Source organism: Diadema antillarum, unplaced genomic scaffold, assembly GCF_040938485.1.
Source record: "Diadema antillarum isolate AM-2024a unplaced genomic scaffold, OU_Dant_1.0 seq00000297_RagTag, whole genome shotgun sequence".
Lineage (NCBI taxonomy): Eukaryota > Metazoa > Echinodermata > Echinoidea > Diadematoida > Diadematidae > Diadema > Diadema antillarum.
In genome coordinates this window covers 1,275,125-1,299,548 of record NW_027271320.1, presented here as the reverse complement: position 1 = coordinate 1,299,548, position 24,424 = coordinate 1,275,125, and the positions used below count along the sequence as shown (strand labels likewise).

The following is a 24,424-nucleotide window of genomic DNA, read 5'->3' as shown; positions in this document are numbered from 1 at the left end:
TTTAACCCTTTGTGAGCTATGACTGCCAATTTTGTAAAGAACCACCAAAGTAACAATCGATACTCATTGACTCTTTACCTATTATGCGAGCACTAGTCTTACACCTCTCCATTATTTGGTTCACTTACATTATTGCTTTCGATCATGTTACTTTATCTTTGACGCTATGCTATGCTGTTGTAGGGCCTATGTTTTCGTTGATTGCAAATGGAAAAAAAAAAAAAACAACCTTCGAAACAAAACATAAAAATGCACTTGCCGTGCTTTATTTGACGGTTAGCTAGCTTCGCATCGTCGATATTCCATCCCAGTCTGTGACAATAGCACGATCATTGCACCACTTTACTTAGTAGCACCGTCTTCAATCATGGGTCAGTGTACCTTGAACAGTTACGGGCTCTATGGGGCACATTCTGAAGTTATGGGAAAGCACACAAACAAATACGAAAGATTGAATAAGATTCAAAATCAGTTTGCGGAAATAGTCCAGTATAGTGTACTTGCTTGTATATTCCATCGAATATGCACGAAATAAACACAACGTTGCAGCACATTCAAAGCAACTCTTTTAACCAAAACAGAAATATCTTTGCGGCTGCTCTCTCGCAGCTTCTACTGTTCTTAATTTCCACTCTCACAATTGGGCACATAATGAGTGTGTCCTATGCTGCGACCACAAACAGATATCGCGTGTCGCGCTTCCCAACGTATCTGTGTGTCAGCAATGAGCACTATGTGTGCAACTTTATAGGCTCGTCAATTCTGAGTGAAACCCAATGCATGATATGTGATGACCAGCAGTGATTGTCGTGTTATCATTACAAATGACATCTCCACTTCGCATCTTGGGTTTCATATGGGTCTCATATCCATCGAGTTGTTTTAGCATCAGCACATTACAATCGCTTGATCTTTGGAACAGACTACGTGACATCAAATTTAATGAAAATATCCGCAACACTGTACAATGAAGCTTCTTAGCTTACCTGCAGCTGTAGGTCTATTACTCATTCGACACCATTTTCTTCCGTTTCATTCAAATGGCAATCTGATATTAGATTTAAGACTCTTAAGGGGGAATATCTAAGTAGTCCACGCTCAAGTGAACAGCCACTTCAGGTTTACGTTGTTTTTACTTACAAGAAATAAACAGAACGCTTTTTGTTTATGTTTCTGGTGGACTTGAAAAGGGAGTTACAGAATCTTAAGTTTCAGGATAGATCAAACAATATTGTACTGTGGGTCATGTATGCAAATCAGTTCAGAGGTCTGTTGCATAAAACGTTTTACCTGAAAAACAAAAAACTCTGGTAAGAACTGAAAAGTTAGGTTAGTATAATTACGCCATTGTCTTTAACACAGAAAAAGATTGCTAAAAAAACAACATGCGTTTTTCTCAGGTAAAAGGAAATGTACAACAATACTTAAGTGATGATGATAATATCTTACTGTCGGACTTGGAAAAAAAAAAGGTTATGCCTATAGAATCTATAAGTTTCAGGACAGATATCAAAATATCTTTGGTTACGGTCACGTGATATGCAAATTAGATCAGGTGACGCAGACTTGGCATCAAAGGTTTCTCATTTGCTTGAACACGGACTAGGGATGTAGAACAATTTGTAATATTTTGAGATGCAAATTTATACGGCAAAATATGTAGCATACAACTTCATTACAGAGTTGCAATTTTCATATGATAGTGGCCGATAACGTTGTATACTGGAAATAAGTAAAAAAGATGGAGATTTATCATCTCAGTGTGTAATTTTCAGTCCAATTTTGGAGCATTTTTCAGACTTTAATTATCACGTCACAGCAGCACTCTCTACAATCATGGTTCCATGATCCCTTTACAAGCTCTTTATTACTAGATGTGAGCGGTGTGGAGCACATGTGAAGACGGAGGTGGCAGAAAATCAACAAAATTAAATGAATAACGCAAACAATATACGAAACACAATATTTCCCTTCAACAGTGATCAGACGTCCGCAGCGACAGCGTTTAATTACCAGGTAACCGTTCATTTGCTGTATACATAAAGAAGACACGGAATTTTAATGATGAGACGACTGCCATAACGACAAACATAAAGTAGTACGATGTACAATGATTAGCATTGTGACCATGCGAATCATGTTTATCCTGCAGAATGTCCTGTGATATGTATATATGACAAAGTAATGTATAAGTATGTGTATGTGTGTGTTTGTGTGTGTTGCGTGAGTGTGTATATGTGTGTGTATCAAGGACATTAGGTATACACTCAGATGAGACTGGTATCTTTCCCATTATTCGACACGCCCACCATTTCTATGTACTTTTTGAAAGAAAATCAGCCCAAACGTTTAGACGTAGAATATTTTTAGGTATATTATGTATGATACAGTGACCTATCACAAGAAACGAAACGACTACAAAGCCTTATCGCGCCCACATCAACCTCGCAAAAGCCAATATATAGAAAAAACATTTGAATTCCTGAATATTTATGTCAGTTTTACGTCAGATTATTCAGGAAATCAGAACCCACCTGCTTAATGTGCAGATTAATGCTCCGTCACTGACCAGGGACGCTAACCTGGAAGCATTAAACTGCACATTACTTGAATATGAGACCATTCTGAAGCAAATCATTTTCACACAACAATAGATATACAATGAACTCTTGAATGAATCCCATAAGGATTGGAACAATCATCTCCCAGCATTTCCACTGATTCCCACTGATCAGTTACTAGCCTTCCCCTTTAATCGTCGGTGAGCGCAGAATCATCCGAAACCGAACTTCCCCGACATATATACCCATGCAGATGAGGTATACAAGCCTGAGGCTGAACGTATTTTGAATCACTGGATTCACATACTTACGAACACACTATTTGACATACCTTTATGCGCATATAAACAGGATGAACAGACATAACAGAATCACAATTTTCATATCTGCTGCATAAACAAAAGTCTGTGCTAAGAGTTGAATATATAAAACAAAATTGATAGCCTATGTCACTGTCATCCATCAGGCATCGTATTTTGTTTAAACAGTCATTGTGCTGTCAAAATATAAAGAGAAAACAGACAAAATACATGAAAAGATTGGAATTTGATATGAACATTATGTAGTGCCCTGTTTTCCTGCAGCAACTCAAAATAAAATGTATACCATAACATTTCAGTTTGTTTTATACTGATGATACATTTCTGGGAAACAAGAAAGTAGAGGAGCTTAATTCAGTAAAACCTTGAGCTCGTTTAGATAGGCTCCATACTTCACAAATTTGAAAGCTAAATGAGCCTTCGATTCTCTCTTCTTCTTTTTTTTTTTTGCCAACTAATGGCCATGATTACGTGATTATCTGGGTCAGTGTGAAGTCTGACAAGTGCAAGGCGTCACGTGAGACTGCATTACCCGGATGTAGGCAGTGGTCTTCAGATGCAAAACATCATAACACAAAAGGGTGGAGTCGTACCACTTGCCACGCTTGCGGATGCGGTCACATGGCGTAAAGTTGACGCTTCACGTAATAGTAGCAAAATCCGTTCGACTTCTGTCGACGTGTGATGCAGGGGTATAACAATTTATGATGACATAGCTGTTTCTCAATCCGACTGTTCACGTGTCCATATGTTTGTTTGTAAGGTTTAAAGGTACAGGGGAATTACCAGCCAGGCTGACCAGCTTTCCTAGGTGTGTAGTTTTCTACAAATCCACAAAAGTCCACAAAATTCCTGCTAATGTTGATCCCCTATAGACAAGTAGATTTCTCCGAGGCACATGTTACAAAATGATGTGTTCGTAAGGTACATAAAATTGTTGCATGAATACACTTTAAAGCTTGTGAAATAAATCTAGGTTTTTCTTCTTAATATCAAAAATGGACTTAGCACCACGTCGAAAGGAACTCTTTATATCTTTATTTCGTATATTAGTACATTACATTTTTTTCAACTCTTGCGCTTTTCCAAAAAGGAGGAACAGTAAGAGGAATAATGATGTCAAAGCTACGCACCGATTTCTCCTCCCTTTCTCATATCTCACAATATATATATATATATATATATATATATATATATATATATATATATATATATATATAATATATATATATATATATATATGGATTATAGTATAAAGTATCATGCAACCAATACCAACAGCTTATTTGTGCTATTCAAATAAACTATTGATACTGACAACATAATACATTCCTGGAGTTCTCTTCTGTCATTGATAATATCATTTGACCAACGCGTGGGCTTTGGTTTACTTAATATATCTTTATTCATTATGGCTATTAGTTTCAATCGGGCTCCTCCCTCGACAAATTTGTCGATCACATCAAACTGCATCATATGGCTATGTAAACATATACTAATTATTGCTCCTCCTTTTTCCGTTATACATGTACTACTCCTTCGCCATATCATACTTTTCTGACTGTTTCCACGGTTACATCTCGTTATTCCGAAGGCTCTTTAGTCCAAAGAGTCGTTATTCCGAAGGTTCGTTTTTCCGAATTTCATTGTCGGATTTTAACGAATCTCCGGAATAACGAACCTTCGGAATAACGCCTCAAATGTTCCGATTAACGAACCCTTTCTCATCTTCTGATTAACGAACCTCTAGGTATAGGGAATTTGCATGTTTCGGATAAACGAACCTTCGGAATCACGAACAGCACCCGTTTCCACTACTTTGCCACCACGAACTTTCTATTCTGCATGGACACTCCCAAACTCATTTTTCGCGTCTAATATGTATTCCATGCATAACTCCTCATCTATTGTGCCCCAAAACCGCATGTGATCTGTTCGACTTTACTCAGATACCAAATGAGGGAATAGGCCTACTTGATCGTTCTTAGAAAATAAGGAACACTTTCGCTTCTCCTGAAAATGTTGGCGACAATTCAAACATGCTAAAGGTATATCAACCATCAAATATTCTCGAACAATTCTAGAAATTGCTATACAAGCAATGCTGTATGAATGTTTGTATAGATGCGAAGCCACGTTAGATCGATCCTTGATTGGTTGATTTCATTTCTGCAATTTTGTTTTCATACATAAATGTAACACAAAATCAACTGAACAAAGTAAGTTAGCTATTGTTTTGGACCTAATTATTAAAACAGGATAGTTGTTAATTAAAGTGTATGGTTAATTAAAGTGTACGACATTATTTGATAAAAAACCCAGAAAGTACAAAAACCCATCATACTCATATAATATATCGAACAGTTATCAGTTACAGGACTCGCATCTATTAATCATTTTCATTATATATACATATATTGTTCTTTTTGAGGGCGAGAATCGGCATGTTTGTCTATCTATCAATCTATCAATCTATCTATCTATCTATCTATCTATCTATTTATCTATTTATCTATTTATTCCCCCATCTATTTAGCTTTGATTAAAAGTGTTATATATATATATATATATATTTTATTCAGAAAGTCCTGATTTTGGGCAGAAAAAAAGAATGATAATGTTAACAATGATATGTACATTAAAAAGAAACAAAAGCTTGCCAAAATCTCACTATTTCATAATCAACATGCATTCTGATCTATAGCATTCCAGATAGTGTATGTGTATCTGTGTATGTGTGTGTGTGTGTGTGTATGCTTATCTGATGAGTTATGGAGGTGGAAAGATATCTCTTCCTTCGTCTCTTCCCCCAATTCTCTCCCCTCCTCTTCCATGTCTTTCTGTGCACGACTGTCTGCTATACTCCACATAATATTTCTCATCAGCTGTTGTTGTTTATACCATGGAGCTACTAAAGTCCATGGTATATACCAGGAATGTGGGATCCCCTCCTCCCTGTTTATACCAAAGATGAGAGCGCCGCGCAGCTATACCATCGGGGAGGTGTCTAGATGTGACACGAAAAAACAAAATACTGATAATGGTAACAATAACAGCTCTAATGCTAAAATTTGTAACAATTTAATGACATTACAACTGATTGACACACTGCTCTATACATCGATGTAAATAAGCACTGAATTGATCAGTGTAATGAAAACATCTCGAAGGAAAAATTTCGTTAATTTATTTAATGACTATAACATAGTGATGATGATGATAATGCTGAACTGGTATTGGTCGTTTATGTATCATATACTATTATAATGATCCAGGAATTCCGTAAAGAGGGGCGCCTTTACAAAATTAAAGGGGGGGGGGGGTGCGCACGCTTACCACCCACATTTTTTTCTTTTTATTTCGTATGTTTTAACAAAAGATAAAGGGGCACGCTCCCGGTTCACTCCCGCCTGGATCCGCCACTGATATCGACGCGATATGTCCTTTAAATGTCGTTATCGATCGTATACTAGTCACCATCGTTATCAATATTGTCAAAACAAACAAATTTGGTGAAGAAATCGAAAGTGAGGGGAAGGCCGACTTGTGTATCAATGACACCATCGCGTTTTTTATGACTGTGCCCGATTAATATTCTGGAGAAATATGTGAAAACAAACAATTAATCATTATTGTCTGATCTTAATTAAAAACTTTTCTCTGTTAGTATTGTTTGATTTTACCCCAGTCGTGCAGTCACGATTCATTGGAGTTCATTGTCACAAATTATCAGGAAATGGTTGCAATAAAGACATTTCACAAGGTAATGACCATTGCAAACTGCAGGTTCGCTATTGCGTAAAGAAGGATTACGAAATATTTTGTTTCATATTATTACTGCATTGATATTCTTGTGATTATTATCTAGAATCTTTATTCTCTCTGCCTGTTTCCAGATTACAGTCCTCACATTTATCGTCAGAGGTTTAGCTGCGATTCCGGGATTCCGAGATATTAACTTAACAGGTAAGTTTGTTGTTCTCTGCTGTTGTTGTTGTTTGTATTTGCTCCAATTTACTCCGCGGACTCGACGACTTGACATGATTTTCCAGCTTATATTTAGTAGTGCCACTTCCGCGTTTTATGAGCTGACAAAAAAAAAAAAAAAGGGGGGGGGAGGGGGCTTACTGCGTTTTTCTGGCGCCACTTCCGGGGTACAATTAAGAAGTGTATGATGTGTGTGTAGGGGGGAGTCCTGGGGGAATCACCAATGGTTACACATACCCTATGTATTTTTATGTATTATGCAAAAAAAAAAAAGCCTTTTACCCCGTACATTTCACTTCAGTGTAACACCCATCCCTCTCATCTATCATTCTTTCCCCTAACCCCTTTTGTTTAAAGAAGTATTATACATTTTACGCCCACGAACACACACACACACACACACACACACATAATATTACCTAAATCATACATACATAATTATGAATGATTATTTCCTCCTATATACTTATGTTATGAAAAAAAAGCGTTTTCCCCACTTCCCGTATAATGGACAATTTACAGCGCCTTATAGGCCTATAATGTCATTCGTTCGCTCTCCTTGCATGCGTTTTATTGTTTATGATCAATTTGCTACACGTTTGTACGCCAGCTTTTGGGCAGTCTGTTTCTTAAACACCTCCCTTTAAGGCCTTTTACGGAGATACTACAAACAGAAACCTATCGTTCCTTTGTTGTTAATTTGATGACCCCCTTCTTATGGTGGATCACCATTGTGTTGTTCCTGATCTTGTCAGAGTAATGCCTCCCCCATTCAGAATAATTTCTTTGTCCTTCGCAGATTACCCCCGGATCATCCGCTGTTCCTACCTCTATTTTTAATTGCTCGTTCCATTGCTTTAATTTCCTTCTCCTTTGATACCTGATTGGCTCCCTGCTTTTAGACACCCTTCCCTTTTGTTTCTCGTTCTGTGTATCTACCAAGAGTCTCCATGGAATGCCAGCTTTGTTTCTAGCATAATAGTACTAGGCTTATCAATGCTGCTCATCCTTTTTGTTCGTCAATTTTGCCTCTGACGAAAATTCTGCTTTCGGGGTCGAAAACTCAGGCCCAAGCCTGGCCATTTCACTCCACTGTACACTCGACTGTTAAATACGCAGTTTGCAGCTGCAGCGGCTCCCCCCCCCCCCCCCCCCCACTTCCCTGCATGAGATAAAGACAGAGACTCCAACTCTCCCGTATTCGACGGGAGATCTCCCGCCGAAAACCCATTTTTGCAAAATCTCCCGTTCTCCCGTTTGAGATTTAATTCCTCCCGCCCTGGCTCAATGTCTCCCGTTGGAAAGGATTTCTTATTTATTGCCATCGTATGTTGCAAAAATAAGCCTTAGATAGCACCAGAGAGCATCTATAACCTAGGAACTTCGCGCTTCGCACACATAAACTTGGAGTCTCCAGTTTGCTAGGGGTTTCAGGCGGGAGAATCTCCAGATCAGAAGGTGCTTGGGGTTGGAGTCTCTGTAAAGATACACTTTGAAAGATGTAGGCCTACTTGTATCTGTGACAAAGCTGTCAAAAACAAACAAATAAACAAGAAAAAAAACTACTACATGAATTGAATATTGCAGATAAAGCAGATACCAGTGTTGCTATTTCAGACAATAGAAAATTGATTGATTGTATAAATTATTATGCCTTTCCAAGGAAAAAGCAGTATCTGCAGTGTATATTGCAGATATTCCCGACAGTAGGCCTATAAGGCGCATAATAAAGGTCAAATACCTTCAGCCTTCACACTGTCATATCAACCTCTTTGTTTCTATTTATTAGGGCCAGCAGCGAGGGAAATAGCGTTGAGCTCAGGATAGTAAAGCATTTAACAAAGTACAGTGCATTATCTATTACAAAACTAGGAAGAAAAGCGTGGTATACACAACTTTGGGTCCTTCCATTTCATAAAAGATGTTAGGATGGCAACTCTTGCTGGAATGGCAACTTCCAATAGCAACAGCCAATCAGGAAGCTGGATTCTTCTCATTGTCATGGCAATTGCCATTTCAGCAACTTTTTTTATGAAACGGGGCCCAGTGAAGTCATACCGTGGGTACAGACCACAGAACTTAAGTTCTGTGCACAGACTGAGACGACAGTGCCACCAATGCTAGTTTACTAAATTCGGCCGGACGCATTTTTTTTTAAGACGGCACAGATTGGGGCATGGCGCGTGTTAAACCTATGGGAAAAACGTTGGGTTAGGGTTTTTGGTTTTGGTTATGGTTATGGTTAGGGTTAGGGTTAGGGTTGGGGTTAGGATTAGGGTTAGGGTTAGGGTTTGATGGTTAGGGTTAGGATTAGGATTAGGGTTAGGTTTAGGGATAGGGTCCCCGATAGATTTCTAGTTTCGATGTGAGCCCTCTATAGTCCAAACAACGCACTCCATAATATTCTTTGCAATGCACTGACTGTAATGACTGCATGGAGTATTGTTACAATGTACTGACATTCGTACGCTTGCTTTCGTCGGTTGAACTACTTTAGTAGCATGGGGAGAGCTGCTTACTGGCCGCGCTGCATGTGCATCGAGCTAGAAGCTAGCAGCGCAGCGGTCAGCCCCACACGTGTAAAACGGTGCGTGCAGTGAATCTCGATCAGTGAGTTTGTCTACAAGTTTGGCGTGAGAGCCAGCTAATTTAGCTGTTCTACCAAAATTCGGCTCTACTAGAGTGAGCTCATATGAGAGTCTGAATAGGACCATTTGCACGTAAAGCAGAATGTATGTTGGTAAGTTGTAGTTGTACCTGGCCTTGGCCTGGTAATGCAATATTTAATTATAATGAATTGTATTGTAATGTAGAACCTAGAAAACCGGTAAATTTAATTTACCGGTACTCGGTAGAACTAGCAGAACTCAATATTATGTTAATGTTTGCACACACTGTGTGTAGAGTTCTGTAGTAGAACCAACAGATGTTAGATGTATAGCCTGACCAGACGCCATGCGAAGCACAGTAATGCAGTAAATATTGCCAATGGCAATGCCAATGGATTGTAAAATTGATAATGTGCTGCAACGCGCTACTGTACTGGTATTAAATAAATGAAATGCAAATCTAATGTAATTTTATGTACAAGTAGTCAGTACTGTGCGCATACTAAACGAACATTCACGCATGCGACTACAACTAAGTTAAGTACGCACAGTGGTTTTGCATTCTTCACTGGGGATTTGAAGATGCCTAAATACATATTACTGAAAAACCCAATAATAAACACTGACCATGTGCTGGTGTGTGGGATCTTGCATTGGAAGTGTGCACGTGTGTGTGCGTACTACTGTAAAAGTGGTTTCTTTCGCAGTGGTTCTGCGGTTGAACCGCGAATTTAACATCATGCGAAAATGTTTTGAACTCATCGCTTGTTACAACGCTATCATTACCGACCGCGAATTTAAACACACGCGAAAAAGTCGGCACAGATGGAAACCACGAAAGTTTCTGTACGTGAAAGAAACCACTTTTACAGTACGTGTATAATGTGTGTGCATAATGAAAGCACTGACGGCAGCGCCCACACCGTTGCTGTAATGGCATTTCCCCTGTGCGGCATGATCGAGCAGAGACAGGCTGCTGTACATTGATGACTGTAGTTTCAAGTTGTTCATGGCGGAATCAGGGGTGCTCCCATTGGGACCCAGGGAAGGGGGTGGGGAGGGGTCCTAGTGGGGCGTAAATTGTACATTTTCTGATCTTCTTCTTGAAAACCCCATGGATGATGAATATTCACCAAACTTTGTGGGTAGTATTCCTAGGGGGGTAGAATCTCAATTCTCTCAATTCTCTCAAATGGGCACAATGCCCCTCCTGCGGGGCCACCAGGTGAGCCCAACCAACTCCCAGTAAGGAATTTTTTAAAGATTTTCTTTAGAACCAGAAGTTAATACAATGACTTCGTATATTGATGACTGTTGACAGTGTTGTTTCAAGAGCGAACCTTGAGGGGTGCTCTCTCACAAATTGCACCAGACTTGAGAACTTGGAGACAATATAAACCTTGCAAAATATTCGCCGTAATGGACGTCTGTCCGTCTGTCGTCCGTGGTCCGTCTGTCGTCCGTCCGTAATGCAACAAAAACTTGAATAGCTCTCTAATTAAAAGGATCTAAATTTCAATCAAACTTGGAGGGAGGAGTGGATATACAAAGTTACACATTTTTCCAAACATGAAGGTCACCTCAAGGTCAAAGGTCACAGGCAGGGGTCAATGAACTTTAGGGCCCAATGTTAAGTTTTTATGGCATGTTTCGATTATGGCTCATAACTTTTGATGTATATATGTCAGTTTGTGACCAAACTTGGATGGTAGATGTCCCTTAGAGAGTTGAAGGTCATCACGAGGTCAAAGGTCACCGACAAGGGTAAACAAATTTTATCGCCCAATATTAATTTTTTTATGGCGCGTTTGGATTATGGCTCATAACTTTTAATATTACTTCCTTTTGTGACCAAACTTCGATGGTTGATGTCCCTTTGGGAGTTGAAGTTCATCACAAAGTAAAGGTCACAGACAGGGGTCAATGAACTTTTAGGGCCCAATGTTAAGGTTTTACGGGGCATTTCGATTATGGCTCATAACTTTTGTTCCATGTCCGTTTGTGACCAAAGTTGGCTGGTAAATGTCCCTTGGGTAGTTGAAGGTCACCACAAGGTCAAAGGTCATAGGCGTGGTCAATGAACTTCCAGGAGGTAGAAAACATTAATACTTCTTCGTGAATGGGAGAGACACATTTTGGCTCTTGCCTTGTTTATCAACATCTCAGCCATTTCAAAATCAGTTTTCTTCAAATAAACATTAAATCCCTCTTGGAATTAATGCTCTTTTACATTTCACAAGAGGTTTCTCATTATCTAACCAAAAATATTAAAAACCTGAAGTTAGGTCCCAACCAGAACTGTACAATCCCTTTAAAATGTCAAGTGGTCATCTACATTGCAAATACGTCCTGCATTCTCCTGATACTAGAACATGACTTTCAATTCCATAACTTGTTTCCATTTTTTTTTTCTGTTTGCATGCATGAGATGCAAGGTGGGAGGAGGGAAACCACATTAATTTGATTCCAAACGCATTGGGGTACTACATGTAATCTTCAAGTTATAACCTCTAAACTTGATTTTACATTAGTCGCAAAATGGCAAAATGCTTCATTCAATACATTACATGGACTTGGTTTGACTTTTTGGAAGTTATTCTTTAGTAATTAACAATAAAAAAACAACCTCAGTTGTGTTTACAGATGTCTTAGCATGCTACATGTGAATTTGAAAGTCAGTTGGTGCTTCCAACATAGTTACAACTGCCTACAGTGAGAAAACCATGATTGCGTACCCTTGATTGTGCTTATCTGATCACCTATCTGATTTTCTTCTCATTTTTTCTTTTTTCTTCTTCATTCAGGCAGAACTGGCAGGAGGACTTGAACATGAGTGACACAAGTGAAGAAGAGACCCAGGTCAAGATGGAGTCATCATCCTCCGATGAAAGCAGCTTGACGAGTGAGTCAGACCAAGCGAGTGCAAGGGACAGAGTGTCTCCCGTTCCTGCCTCAAAGGAAGTAGATTTGCCTTCATGTGTTCAAGAAAAGGAGGATCAGACAAGAGGACGGCCTCCTGAAGACAGTGAATTTCTTGATAGTGTCACTTCGTCTGCAGGTGGCTCAACTGACAGTAGTAGGGATGATGATGATGGTGATGATGATACAGATGATGACAGTGCGGGCAGTGGAACGGATGATACTGCCGATGATGATGCATCCAAAGAGATCTCAGAGCAGTCATATCATGAAATAAGCAGACAACGTCCAGTCCAGGAGAACGAAAAGGCACGCAAAGGAGATGGACAAGAAAGTGGCGAGAGCTGTGATGAGTCTTCCATAAATGACTGGGACATGCAGATATATCGATGCATGAAGTGTGGTATGGCATTCAGCCAGCACAACCATTTGATAAAACACCTTCTCGTGCACACCTTCAAGTGTAAGCAGTGTGGCCAGCAGTTCTCTTCAGATGAGGACCTCCTAGAACACGAGGACTCCCACAGGGTGGGGAAGCCCCAGCAAACACCTGAAAAGTTGGACCAGAGACCTGGGAAGTCCCAAGTGCAGAAGCATGTCTGCCATGAATGCGACCTTGAATTCTGCAATGTAGCCGAACTTCTATCACACTGGGGGAAACATATCTTTGCCTGCTCCTTCTGTAGGAGGACTTTCACCAGCCATGCAGGCCTTCTAAAGCATGAGAGTGAGCACAGTCAAGCTGATTTTTCCTGCAAGGACTGCGGGAAGGTTTTCCAACGCGTGAGCAATCTCAAGGTGCACATGATGAAGTATTGTCAAGGGAATCCCATCAGTGCTGATGGGACAGACTCTGAAAATGACAGTGAAGATGACAAATCAAAAGTAAAGGAATCCGTGGGACAGAAAAATCTGTTTGATCTGTTTAAGCTGCCTGTAAAGGAGGAGGTCTTAGATGAAGAGGGCACATCAGGCCAAGCTCAATCATCTTTACCGCATCATTCAAATACGTGCCACGATGTTGAGGTAGACGATTCAGATGATGATGTCATCATTTGCGGCGAGACCTACACCGAACCTCCAAGAAATTCTGTTTATTTTAACTGTTCAAAGTGTCCTCAAGCCTTCTCTAGGGAAAGTGATTTTGTGAGGCACATGAAGACACATTCATCTGAGAAACCAAAGAAATCCTGTAGTGAGGCAGCCAAAAAGATAGCCAGCCCAGGAAGAAAGCATGAGGCTAGTAGCTTAGACTTTAAGTGTGAAACTTGTCAAATATCGTTTGCAACTGAAAGAGATCTGCAGAAACACATGTCCAAACACAAGTACCTCTGTGACAAGTGTGACCAGACTTTCACTTCCATCAAAAAGCTGAAACACCATATTGCCCTCCACAATGCTGATCAGACACACGAATGCAGCATCTGCCATCGACAGTATGCCAAGGCAAGTTTTTTGCAAAGACACATCTTCTTGAGACACCCCAATGCCAAACGGGTCTCCTCTCAACAGAGACGCAAGACCCAAGTCACATCTAGGGGGGAAAAGGTGCCCTCTAAGAGTCATGTGGTTCAGAAGAATGTTCCTTCCAAGTTCGTGCCTTCATCACCCAAGAGGAGACTTGCTTCCCCAAGGAAGGACCATGCAAGTGGTGGACGTAATACTCAGACGGGAAGCCCCTCTAAGAAACGCAAGTTTGCTAGTCTGAGTGATAAAGAGTTGTACACTATGGTGGATCCTGCAGAACATCAAGCAACAGCAAGGCATGCTCAGTTTACATGCAAACCTTGCAAGAAGTCATACAGTAGACAGGGCGATTTAACCAAACACCTGATCAAAGTGCATGCTATGAAGTTCACTGGTCACAAAGTCCCAGACAGTCTGGGACCCACCAAAGAGACACTAGATGCTGTCCAGAAAAGGAGGTCACCAAGTAAGGTTGCTGCAATTACAGGAAAACATAAGAGACAGGAGGTTGAGCAGAAAGAGGTTTCAGAGACTGCAGACATCAAGTCTGGTGATCAGGATCGCAAATCTCGTAAACAAGGTCTTCCTCAAGGCAATTCAAAATCCAGCAGTCACAAGGTCAAGACGGATTTCACCTGTAAAAAATGTGGGAAAAGCTTCAGCTCCAGAGGGGACTGTGAGAGACACAAGAATTCTGGTGTTTTCATGTGCCCAAAGTGCCAGCGGTTCTTTACAACGTGTGCCAGCCTCAAAGAGCACAAGCTAAGCTACCATGGTCAAGTCAACAACTCTCAGGGCAAGGGAGTCACGGATACAGGGGAGGAGAACGGCAAGGGTGTCAAGGTCAAGACAACTGGCAAGGGCAGGGAGGAAACATCGGTACTAAGTGTATCCGAACAGCGCGACCAGCAGTTGCAGTGCGGAACTTGCAAGAAGCAGTTCAAGAGGCGATGTGACCTGTCTCGTCATGCCAGCAGTTGCCAGGTTTTGAGCAGTGATGATGACAGTGAGACTGAGGATACAGCAAGCCTCCCCAGCAGGCGACAGCACAGTCTCAGATCCAGCGATCATGCATTGAGCAATACCGGAAGGAGGTGGTCTGATTCAAGGAGGGACAGCATAGAGGCTGCTGGTCCAGCAAAGCCAGTGTTTTCCCCGAAGCGCCCAGTACCAGTAGCCCTCAAGTTCACCTGCAATGTCTGCAGTAAGGCGTTCAAAGAGCTGGAGGAACTGACCAAGCACCAGCAGGTCGCCAAGCACACTGCTGGTAGGAAACGGAAAGCGCCCCCACCTGCAGCCGCTGTAGGAGCTGCAGCCTCCAGCAGTAATGAGGAATACAGCTGCGAGCTCTGCCAGGAGGTCTTCAGCACAGAAGCTGAGCTGGAGGAACATCAGGAGTACCACACCCTCAGTGAGTTTGGCAGTGAGGCCAAGGACGAGTGGGACGAAACCATCGTCAGCCAGCGCAGCCTGATGGTGAAGCGGAAGAAGGAGCTTCGCGAGGAGCTCTTCATTTGCCGCTTCTGCGACCAGACCTTCTCCTCCCTTGAACATGTCCACAGACATGAACGTTCTCACCCTTATTTGACCTCCTAGTTTCTCTAACGCTGAGTTATAATTGATTTATGTCTAATTATTGAGTGTTAACTCCACTCAGTTTGTTGAGAATGTTTCATCCGACTTTATTCGAGATCATCATTTATAATCAGTGACTAACTAATAACACCACCCAAATCATAACAACCATCCGAGCCATAGCCCCACCCCACCCCACATTGCATGCTTCAATATTACATGTTTTTACATCCTCTCAAGATTTGACACATCTTTCGAGGGCTACAGACAGTTTTTCTCAGAACACTTCCTTTAACAAAGTGTTCCTATAGTAAAAAGGAGCTTTTTAGCATTGTTGCATTAAGTTGTGTTGATGCACTCGATGTACATATTGAACAATCAGTGTACAAAGTTCACTATGTGTTGTGTTACTCTGTACAGACTATATATTATACAGTGCATATGTATTTACTTTTTTATGTATTTTTTGAACATTTGAGAGTGGATCTCTTTAGCATATTCTGCATATTAACTTGTTGCAGTACTAGAGTGAAACTTCCAATATGTGCCATAAACATTATCTTATAGTGTACTTTATGGGATCAAAGACTGCTGATTTACTCTAATTGTGACCCGCTACAACAAAAGGATCCGAAAGTCAGGGAGGACAGTTTTCCAAAAATGGCATGATATTGCTCCTGTACTCTTCTAAATTAATTTCATATATAGCGCAACTCATAAAAGTACTCGGTTGCGGAGATATTGATGATTTTATCAGCGCATTTCAAGCGGTTGAGGAAATCAGAGTTTCGAGAAAAATGCCTTCAAAGTTGTCCTTCCGACGCTATCATGGTCATGGGGAGGCGAGACAGTTTTCATCGCTTGACAATAGAAGGCACGCCCTAGCGACCTCCGCCATATTCAGTCAAGTTTAGCGCCAGCGGTCTACGCACGACCAATCGATAATCAGGATGCCATGCACTGACCAATAAGATCACTCCCTCGTTGCCAGGGGCGGATTCTAGCTGCGGCGCTAAATCCAAATCTTCGGACACGTTTCTCTTACATTGAAAGTCGGAAAATCATGGCCCAGAAAAAGGCTAATTTCTTGCCTTTTATTTGATCATTTAGCCTCAAAATTTTGGCAGATGATGGACAAAACATTAGACTACAAAATTATGCCAAAAACAGAAATCCGATTGTTTTGACCAATTTTGATGATGTGACTTCAAGCTCGATTTTCTCGGCTGGGCCGTCAGCGACTTTAGGATCCTTTTGTTGTAGCGGGTCACAATTAGTTTCAGTGTCACAATGTCATTGTATGATTCATGTTTTTCTTTTATGTGTGCTTTATGGTACAATGTATCAACCTTTCAAGCAGCATTACTTGTACTGTATTCTATTGGCTTGTCTGTTTGCAGAAGTATATTACTGTCACCACATACAGTAGAATAGCACTCCTATGATAAGCAATAACATGAGAAAAGATATTTTAAATGTTAGCCAGCAGTTCATGCATGCTTTCAGCAACAGTTTTTAACAAACTGTTCAGTGTCACTGTCAGTAAAGATCTCTCAGCTAACCTCTGTCCCTAGAATGACTGTCTTGAATGTGAAGGTCAAAGGTTACCAAGATGTAGCTGAATACAACATAATATTCAGGCTGTAAATGTTGATGGGTACTGGTTCACGTGCTGACATACAGGTACAGGGGTTTGGGTTATACAAATGTAGCTTGGGTTTGGGCTAAATCATGATAACTGTCCCCTCTTGTTCAGCATGTGCATCTTCACTATGTACAAAGTCTATGGAGGTTGAAAGCAGTCACCGGCTATGACGAGATGAATGGAGTGGTGGACTATTTCAAGATAATGCCTGTCTCGGCCATTTCTAAGCCAATTTTCATCAAATGTTGAATTTCTCTTGGAATATGGTGTACATGCTTTTCAGTACCTCATACAATTGTAAGAGGTTTCTCATTATCTCACCAATAAAATTAGAAACTTTAAGCAAGGTCTCGATCAAGTACATGGCCAAATGATTCAGTGCTAGTTTCAGATGATGATACACTCATTTGAGCATATCACAATTGAAAATTGTCGTTGCATAACAGCCACAACTACAATTATTTTTTCCTGTGTTTTTGTCTTTTTAAAATTTGTGTGTTATTATTAGCACATACAGTGAAACCTTGGTTTGAAAGATGTTTGATAGACAGTAACATTACGATGTTGCAGGTCCCAACTGTTTTAACTTCTTTTATTTACCTGTAAGTTACAGTGGTAAAGTGATAAAACTGATATAACAAGGGAATTGTCATGGTGTTTAGGTCCATGGAAGTTTAAGGTGGATGGTTTTATTTCAAAACAGCTGTATGCTGGACTGAAGGTGAAACAAACATTTTCTTCAGGGAATATGTAATTCCATCCAACAAGTTTCCTTTTAGTACAGGCTTTTGTTTTGCAGGTAAAGTGCAACAGCATTAGCCTCAGTTTCCTATGAAAATGGAGGAGCAGTTGTTTTTATTTTATTTTTATATTTTTAACAGTATAAAAGTTTTTATACTCTACAATACATTTGTAGAGTTGATTGTCGTTTTTTTTTTTTTTTTTGGTCTATGAGAGCTAGAGAATGTTGTGTGAATCTTACATTCAAATATCAATCATTTTTTTAAAGGTACTTTGCTTGTTGTATTGCATGACAATTGAATGATTACAATCCGAGCTTTGCTGAAGATGTGATGACAATCAAACATGAAAAAGAAAGAAAGGAAAACAGAGGTACATTATGCTTGTACAAATTAAGAATGGTCTGTTCAGGGGTCGTCATTTGAAGCACTCAACTTCTTCAAGCAGTGTTTGGGTCAACATTTAATACCATTCCAAAGCTTCCAGTAACAGTGTAGTATTGTCTGTGAGTATGCCACAAAGTATGTGTATGTTATGGTTTGTGGTAGACTTCAAGTTAACAATTGTACCTGTACATTTGGAAATGTGTAGAACTGAGATGTGTTCAGGAGTGTTTACTCATTGATGAATGTATGCAAATGTACACGTAAAAAATGGAAATGAAGCAATACAGAGTTGGAGCTTGAATAAGATTGCAACTGTTTCACTTGGGTTTTAAAACTACAAATGCAGAAATATGCATGAAGGAATGCTACTAGGTATGAGTGGAATGATTATAATCAACAGATATGAAACTGAAGGCTAGAAGAACACGAGTCTGCACTGTCAAGTTATTCTCACTAAACTGCTGAAATCTTATGTGCTAAAATTTCTTCATGTCTGTACTGGAGAAAATCAAAGTAGTTTTGCATTTCAAAATAATTTGGCCTGGACGAGCCTTTAGAGGCATGTTACATGTAGGCCTATGTTTCTTTCTATACCATTGTTACTTGCCTTTTTTAGAACCTCGAGATCAAAGTTTTGGGTGTGAATGTTGATAGCCAAGCTAGGTCCTGTTGCATAAAAGTTGAGATCAAAGAGAGGTCAGAAAATCAAACATTGGTCTCTTGATGCTCAATTTGGATTGTCTAGTATCTGATTTACCATAGTATTTTTGATTTTCTGACTTATGATTGATTGTAACCATACACATCCCTGTTGTTGTACACAATTGTCACAGCGTCTGGTCGGGCTAGATTGACCGCATCTTCAATGCGCAATAGGGCCCAAATAACATGGGTGTGATCTAGTTATGGTGAACATAATTGTTGCACAAAATATTGTTAGTGCAATTCGACGCCATGTTCAAGTTGGCTCAGGTTTCACTTGAATGAAGAAATTGGTAGGAGTTTCTTCATGAGGATACTGTATTAAGTTCACCTTAATATAAGTTCACCTTAATATACATGTCCTCTGAGTGATCGAATGCAGCAATGTGTTATTAGAAGTTATCAATGACAGTTTGATGAATATTGGACAATCAGTTCAAAAGCTATGAATTTCTGAAGATTCAGTGCTACAATCGCTTGATGAAAAGACTAACTGCAGTTTGTAATGTTACTTGCATAGAAAGATATGAAAATTCAATGTATTTCACTTTTCTTGCATGACAAAAGACCATATGACTTGCCTCTTACAGAAAGCCAATGAAATGTTATTACCCCCAACATATGCGAGTTACAAGGTAAGGAAATGTGCATTTTTCACAAAATTATTACCATTAAAAAAAAAAAAATCAATCATATTCTGCAGATGTGACATCACAAAACTGTAGTAGTCTTCTCATCCAGCAGTGACTGCATAAAAATGTTTAAAAAATCAGAACTTTTAACGGATTATCTTACTTTCATCAAACTGATGTGTTATGCTGGCATTGCTGCACTCACTCAAGCTATGTGTATATGAAAGTGAATTTGTCCTTTGAATATCCGTACAAAAGTCATTGAACTGTATTGAAAGTTTTGCACTTTCACCAAACATTCATCATATGTCAACTCAAAGCAGCAACAGTTTGCTGTGATGGAAACATGTCTTTTGTTCCATTATTGTGTGTTCATAGAAAGAAGGGGAAACCAAGCAAAGATATTTGAGGAGGTTAGTCCATGAAAATTGTGATTTCCTGTTACCATTGATCCATCTCATTTGCAGCTGTGGTTACTACTAATGTTACTTTTGTGCAAAACTAAATTTGATTTTAAAGTTGAAGTATCATAACTCAACCGTATGTTTGATTTCAAAGGAACCTCCACCATTCTTTTTTGTTTGATTTTGATCACTGCCCTGTTTCATACAGCTGTCCATATAAGTTACTCCTGACTTTACCAATGACTGGAATATGAAGTTCCAAATGTGCCCATTTTTTCCCCTTACATTTTAACAAAGTACGACTGTATGTCAGTATTTCATGTACATTGGGGCAAACATACACTTTCATCTAAAAATGTGTGTTTACATGTGTGAATAATCATCTGCAAATTTCAGTGTAAGCTGTTGAAAGTAACAATGATTACGAAACCCTCTTGGCTTGCCATATATTTACATGTAAGTTGTTTGTAAAGTTGTGCGTAACTTTACACATAGCTTTGTGAAAAAGGGCCCAGGTTCTTTTCACCGAGGCCAATTCAAACGTACTTGGCTCTCTTATTCTGCAACTCAATGTCGCCTTGCCTCGTTCCACCCTTGCACAGGGGCATGAACCTTCCACTTAGCCATATATATGATGCAACTCCATGCTTGAGACAAGTTTGATGATGCTTTACAAAATCACAAATCATTTCTCCTTGAAAAGTTCCCCCACGTATTCATCTGGATTTGTCACCATTTCCTTTGTGTGGTTGTAATCTTTATGTACCGGTACATTTGATAGCTGAAATTAGTTAATAAAAAAAAAAAAATGAAACTGTAAGAAAACTGGAAGTGCCTTAAAGTCATTTTGTATGCAAGTCTTAATAAAGAGAGTGCATGTACCGGTACTTTGTGGAAAGCAGGCACTAATACAATTGTATACATTTTGTGGAGACTCTGTCGATTTCATTACAGTGACTAGTAAATGTATCAGTGGTAAAGGAACAGAAATTTATGTTATAATTTTGTGGCCAAGTGCTGCTTTGTGTTTTGATTTTTACCCCAGACTTCTGTACCCAATATATTTTGCTGCTAGCATTCTTGCCACAGGCGTTTCTATTGTGGCCATCTTTTATCTCAGGTCATTTTACCTCAAACATGACTTTCTGATAGGTGTACAATGTACATGTACTTGAATTGTTATAACTGTAGGCCTGTACAGCCATTGCTTGATTCCACTCAACTTGTCACTGACCTCATATTGTGTGTAATTTTTGCTTCTTTCATCTAGATAATAAGAGCCCAATGAAGCATGGACATTTGAGCATCCCATTTTTAGGACACTGCCGTGTACATGTATAATCTTGAGCCAAACTTATACGTAGGTCTATGACATGAACCTTTAGTTAATTTCTAAAAGCACAGAAAATTAGTCAATTTACTACATGTACGTGTAGTTGTATATAGACCATGAGTCACAAAAGGTGTTCAGATCTAGTCCATGGATTGTGTAAATGTTAACAGTGCTAATAAATGTGCGTGTTAAGTCACATATGCCAGCATGCCTTCTTTGAATGCATACAAATGTCACTGTGCAAGGCATTAAAGCCTGTTTTACATATTTGTTATTGTATGGCATAGATCTAAATGCAAACAGTGCATTTGATTTAAATTTCTTTGTGATTTAGGATATAAGGTTCGGCCCTCTGGTAAGGCATCCCAGGAATAAGACCAAACGATATTAGCCCTGTCATGGAAAATTAGGCCTTCTGTTTCCCTGAATGCAGTGGCCTTTTGGAGCCCTGTGTTACTACCTGTCTGACAGAATTTCATCACCTTAACCCATTCCTTATGATAACCTAGCGACCTGTGTATAGAGTCTATATGGGGATTCCAGAATTCAGTATGGAAAGGGTTAATATAGGCCTATACGTGTATATATTTACAATACTGTGAAATGATGCAGTAAACTTTATAAGTCTAATCTATGGGGTCAGAGAAGAACATACCATGTAAATACCATGCAACAGTATTTGACATAGTCACAAATATGACGATGATAATAGTAGCATTTGTGTAGTGCCACTTATCTGCAGAAACATTCTGGCTTTCACATACGGGACTCACATAATTAGTATTATCTTCTTTACACTTTGTAAGATCGTATCTACCTTTCACATTGGAATTCCAATGAGATTTGCTTTTTGCGACCACAATGTGAACTTGACTGCATTTGACTTGCTAAAACATTTCTCTGGTCAAAGGTTCCACATTCTACTCAGTTCCTGCTGTATGCAGTAGGCCCGACATGTAGATGAAAATCAGTTATGCACCTTTAATATAGAAAGATGAAAATATAAGCTTTTGGAAGTTCACACAAAAAGAACGTCAAAGAAACAAAAACAAAACAAACACAAAACAAAACAAAATACCATACAAACTTAAGTTCACAAGGTATGAGGACAGCATGTTTTTATACACAATGCCATGCACAATTTGTGCATTGAAAAGTGCTGTACGGCTGTATTTGTACCAGGTAATTATTGTAGTGCTTGTTTTCCACATACGTATTGTACATTCATGTCTATCTTATAGCATTATCTTCCTTCTATTTCTACATCCAGTACAAAATACGAGGTTGATTGTTCAGTGTATGAGTTGGTGGGCAGCTGAGTACATGGACACTGTTTCTCCTATCCACATAAATGTATGTTTGAGGTTCAGGTGGAAGATTCACCAATTAAAGCCAAGATTACATAAGTTTGTTGTTCAGCAGAACAGGTGTGCTCTTGTTATTGCCTCTAGTAAAGACTGAAGATGATACATGTGGTTGATGAATGTCTGCGCATGTGCAAAATTAGAAGCCTTGGCCCTATTGCATTGATTGTCTGATTTTCCTCAAACTTTCACAGATGTGTTCTACTTTGTTGCTGCTTTCACTCAATCCATGTTTCTCTTTAGGTTTTGGTTTCCCTTAACACACATCACAGGAAAAAGGGTGAATCTAATCCTACTGTAGGCCTACAAAATGTGTCATGTGTTTGTATGTATGCGTGTGTGTGGAAGGAGAGACTGAGAGAGAAGGGCACAGGAAAAAACCCTCGGGAGTAGAAATTTGAATAGAAACACAGGTACAACATGTCAATGAGAGGGGAAGAGCAAGAGAGGAAGGGGAGAGGGGGTTTGATTTTGAGTTCATTTTCTTTCACCAAGGGTCCAGGGCACTCACTTCAGCCAATGGCTGTTCTTCTGTGAGTCTGTGAAGTAAAAGCCATACAATTACAAAGTACAACATTTTATATATACTATAGGAAATGTATAAAACAAACAAACAAACACACAAAAGCAAAACATACAAATGCATGCATATTACATAAAGAAAATGGGAATTACGATACTGAAAAAAAAGAAAAGAAAAGGATTGATGCACAATGTTACAGTTCAATGTAAACAATTACTATGCATATAATTTACCTAATTTTTAAATTTTAGAAAGGGATACCATTTTACTTTACATCATCTGATGAATTACAAGTGTATTTCATAATTTAGTGCCTCGATATGTTACACTATGTTTCTTGAAATTAGTTCTCGGGTGAGGTACATCTAGTTTCATTATTCCCTTTCTCAGATCATTTTGGCACAGCGGGTGGGCAGGGCCTGGTGGTGGTGGTGGTGGTGGTGGTGGTGTTGGTGGGTGGGGGGGGGGGGGGGGGGGGGGGAGATGAGTGTGCGTTTCATGGCTGCGAAATCACTTCCGGTATAGCTTTGGGGGAGTCCCCTTGGCCGTCGGGCTACTAGTCTGAATTCTAAACTGTTTCTCTAATCTTGTTTATGGTATAATTACGCTGTACATTTTATTTTGTATTAGTGTTTGTTAATTTTGTTGCAATATGATGTTTATGTGCGTAGACAAAACGTCCAGAATACAGAATATATCTAGAATTCTAGTATTGTTCCGAATTGGGCCAAATTCGATTTGACAAACAGGTGAAGTTCTTTACCTAGCTAGCTGAGCTGTGTCAGTTGCTGCTGTACTAGTACATTGCCATTACGACGCATTTGGCTTGCCATAATTAACCGTAGTCGTATTCAAAGACACTTATCCTTTACACATTTTTTTTTGTTAATGATCAAATAAAGCTAGGCGTTTTTTCAAGACTGGACACTTCAGCATTTTTTTTTCTAAAAAGGGAAGGGCACCCAACAGCCTATTGTAAGCCTATTTGCTGTTTTCGGCTACTCATCTCTCATGACAGGAATCTTTAATTTCCGGCTTCAGGTCACAAATTAGAGATCTATGCGCCTACGAAATTCACTGTCGAAATTCGGCGTTTCATAGATTAGGTGCAATCGTACTGCACTGACTGCACCTCGAGCTCGGTGCTCGTTCGTATCGGTATCGTCCGTATGCGTACACAACGTATCAGTATCTGTATCAGTATGTACGGGTATGTCAGTATCTGTATCAGTATCAGTATCAGTATCACTCAACTA

The 24,424-nt window shown here is 39.6% G+C and overlaps 1 protein-coding gene across 1 annotated transcript; it reads left to right on the top strand.

Moving 5' to 3' along the window:
* Window positions 1–9,365: 9,365 nt before the first annotated feature.
* On the top strand, window positions 9,366–15,459 carry LOC139730176 (uncharacterized). The gene is made up of 2 exons (XM_071641072.1): window positions 9,366–9,608; window positions 12,282–15,459. The coding sequence occupies exon 2, from the start codon at window positions 12,307–12,309 to the stop codon at window positions 15,457–15,459; it is 3,153 nt and encodes a 1,050-aa protein (XP_071497173.1). The 5' UTR covers window positions 9,366–9,608; window positions 12,282–12,306.
* Window positions 15,460–24,424: the final 8,965 nt, after the last annotated feature.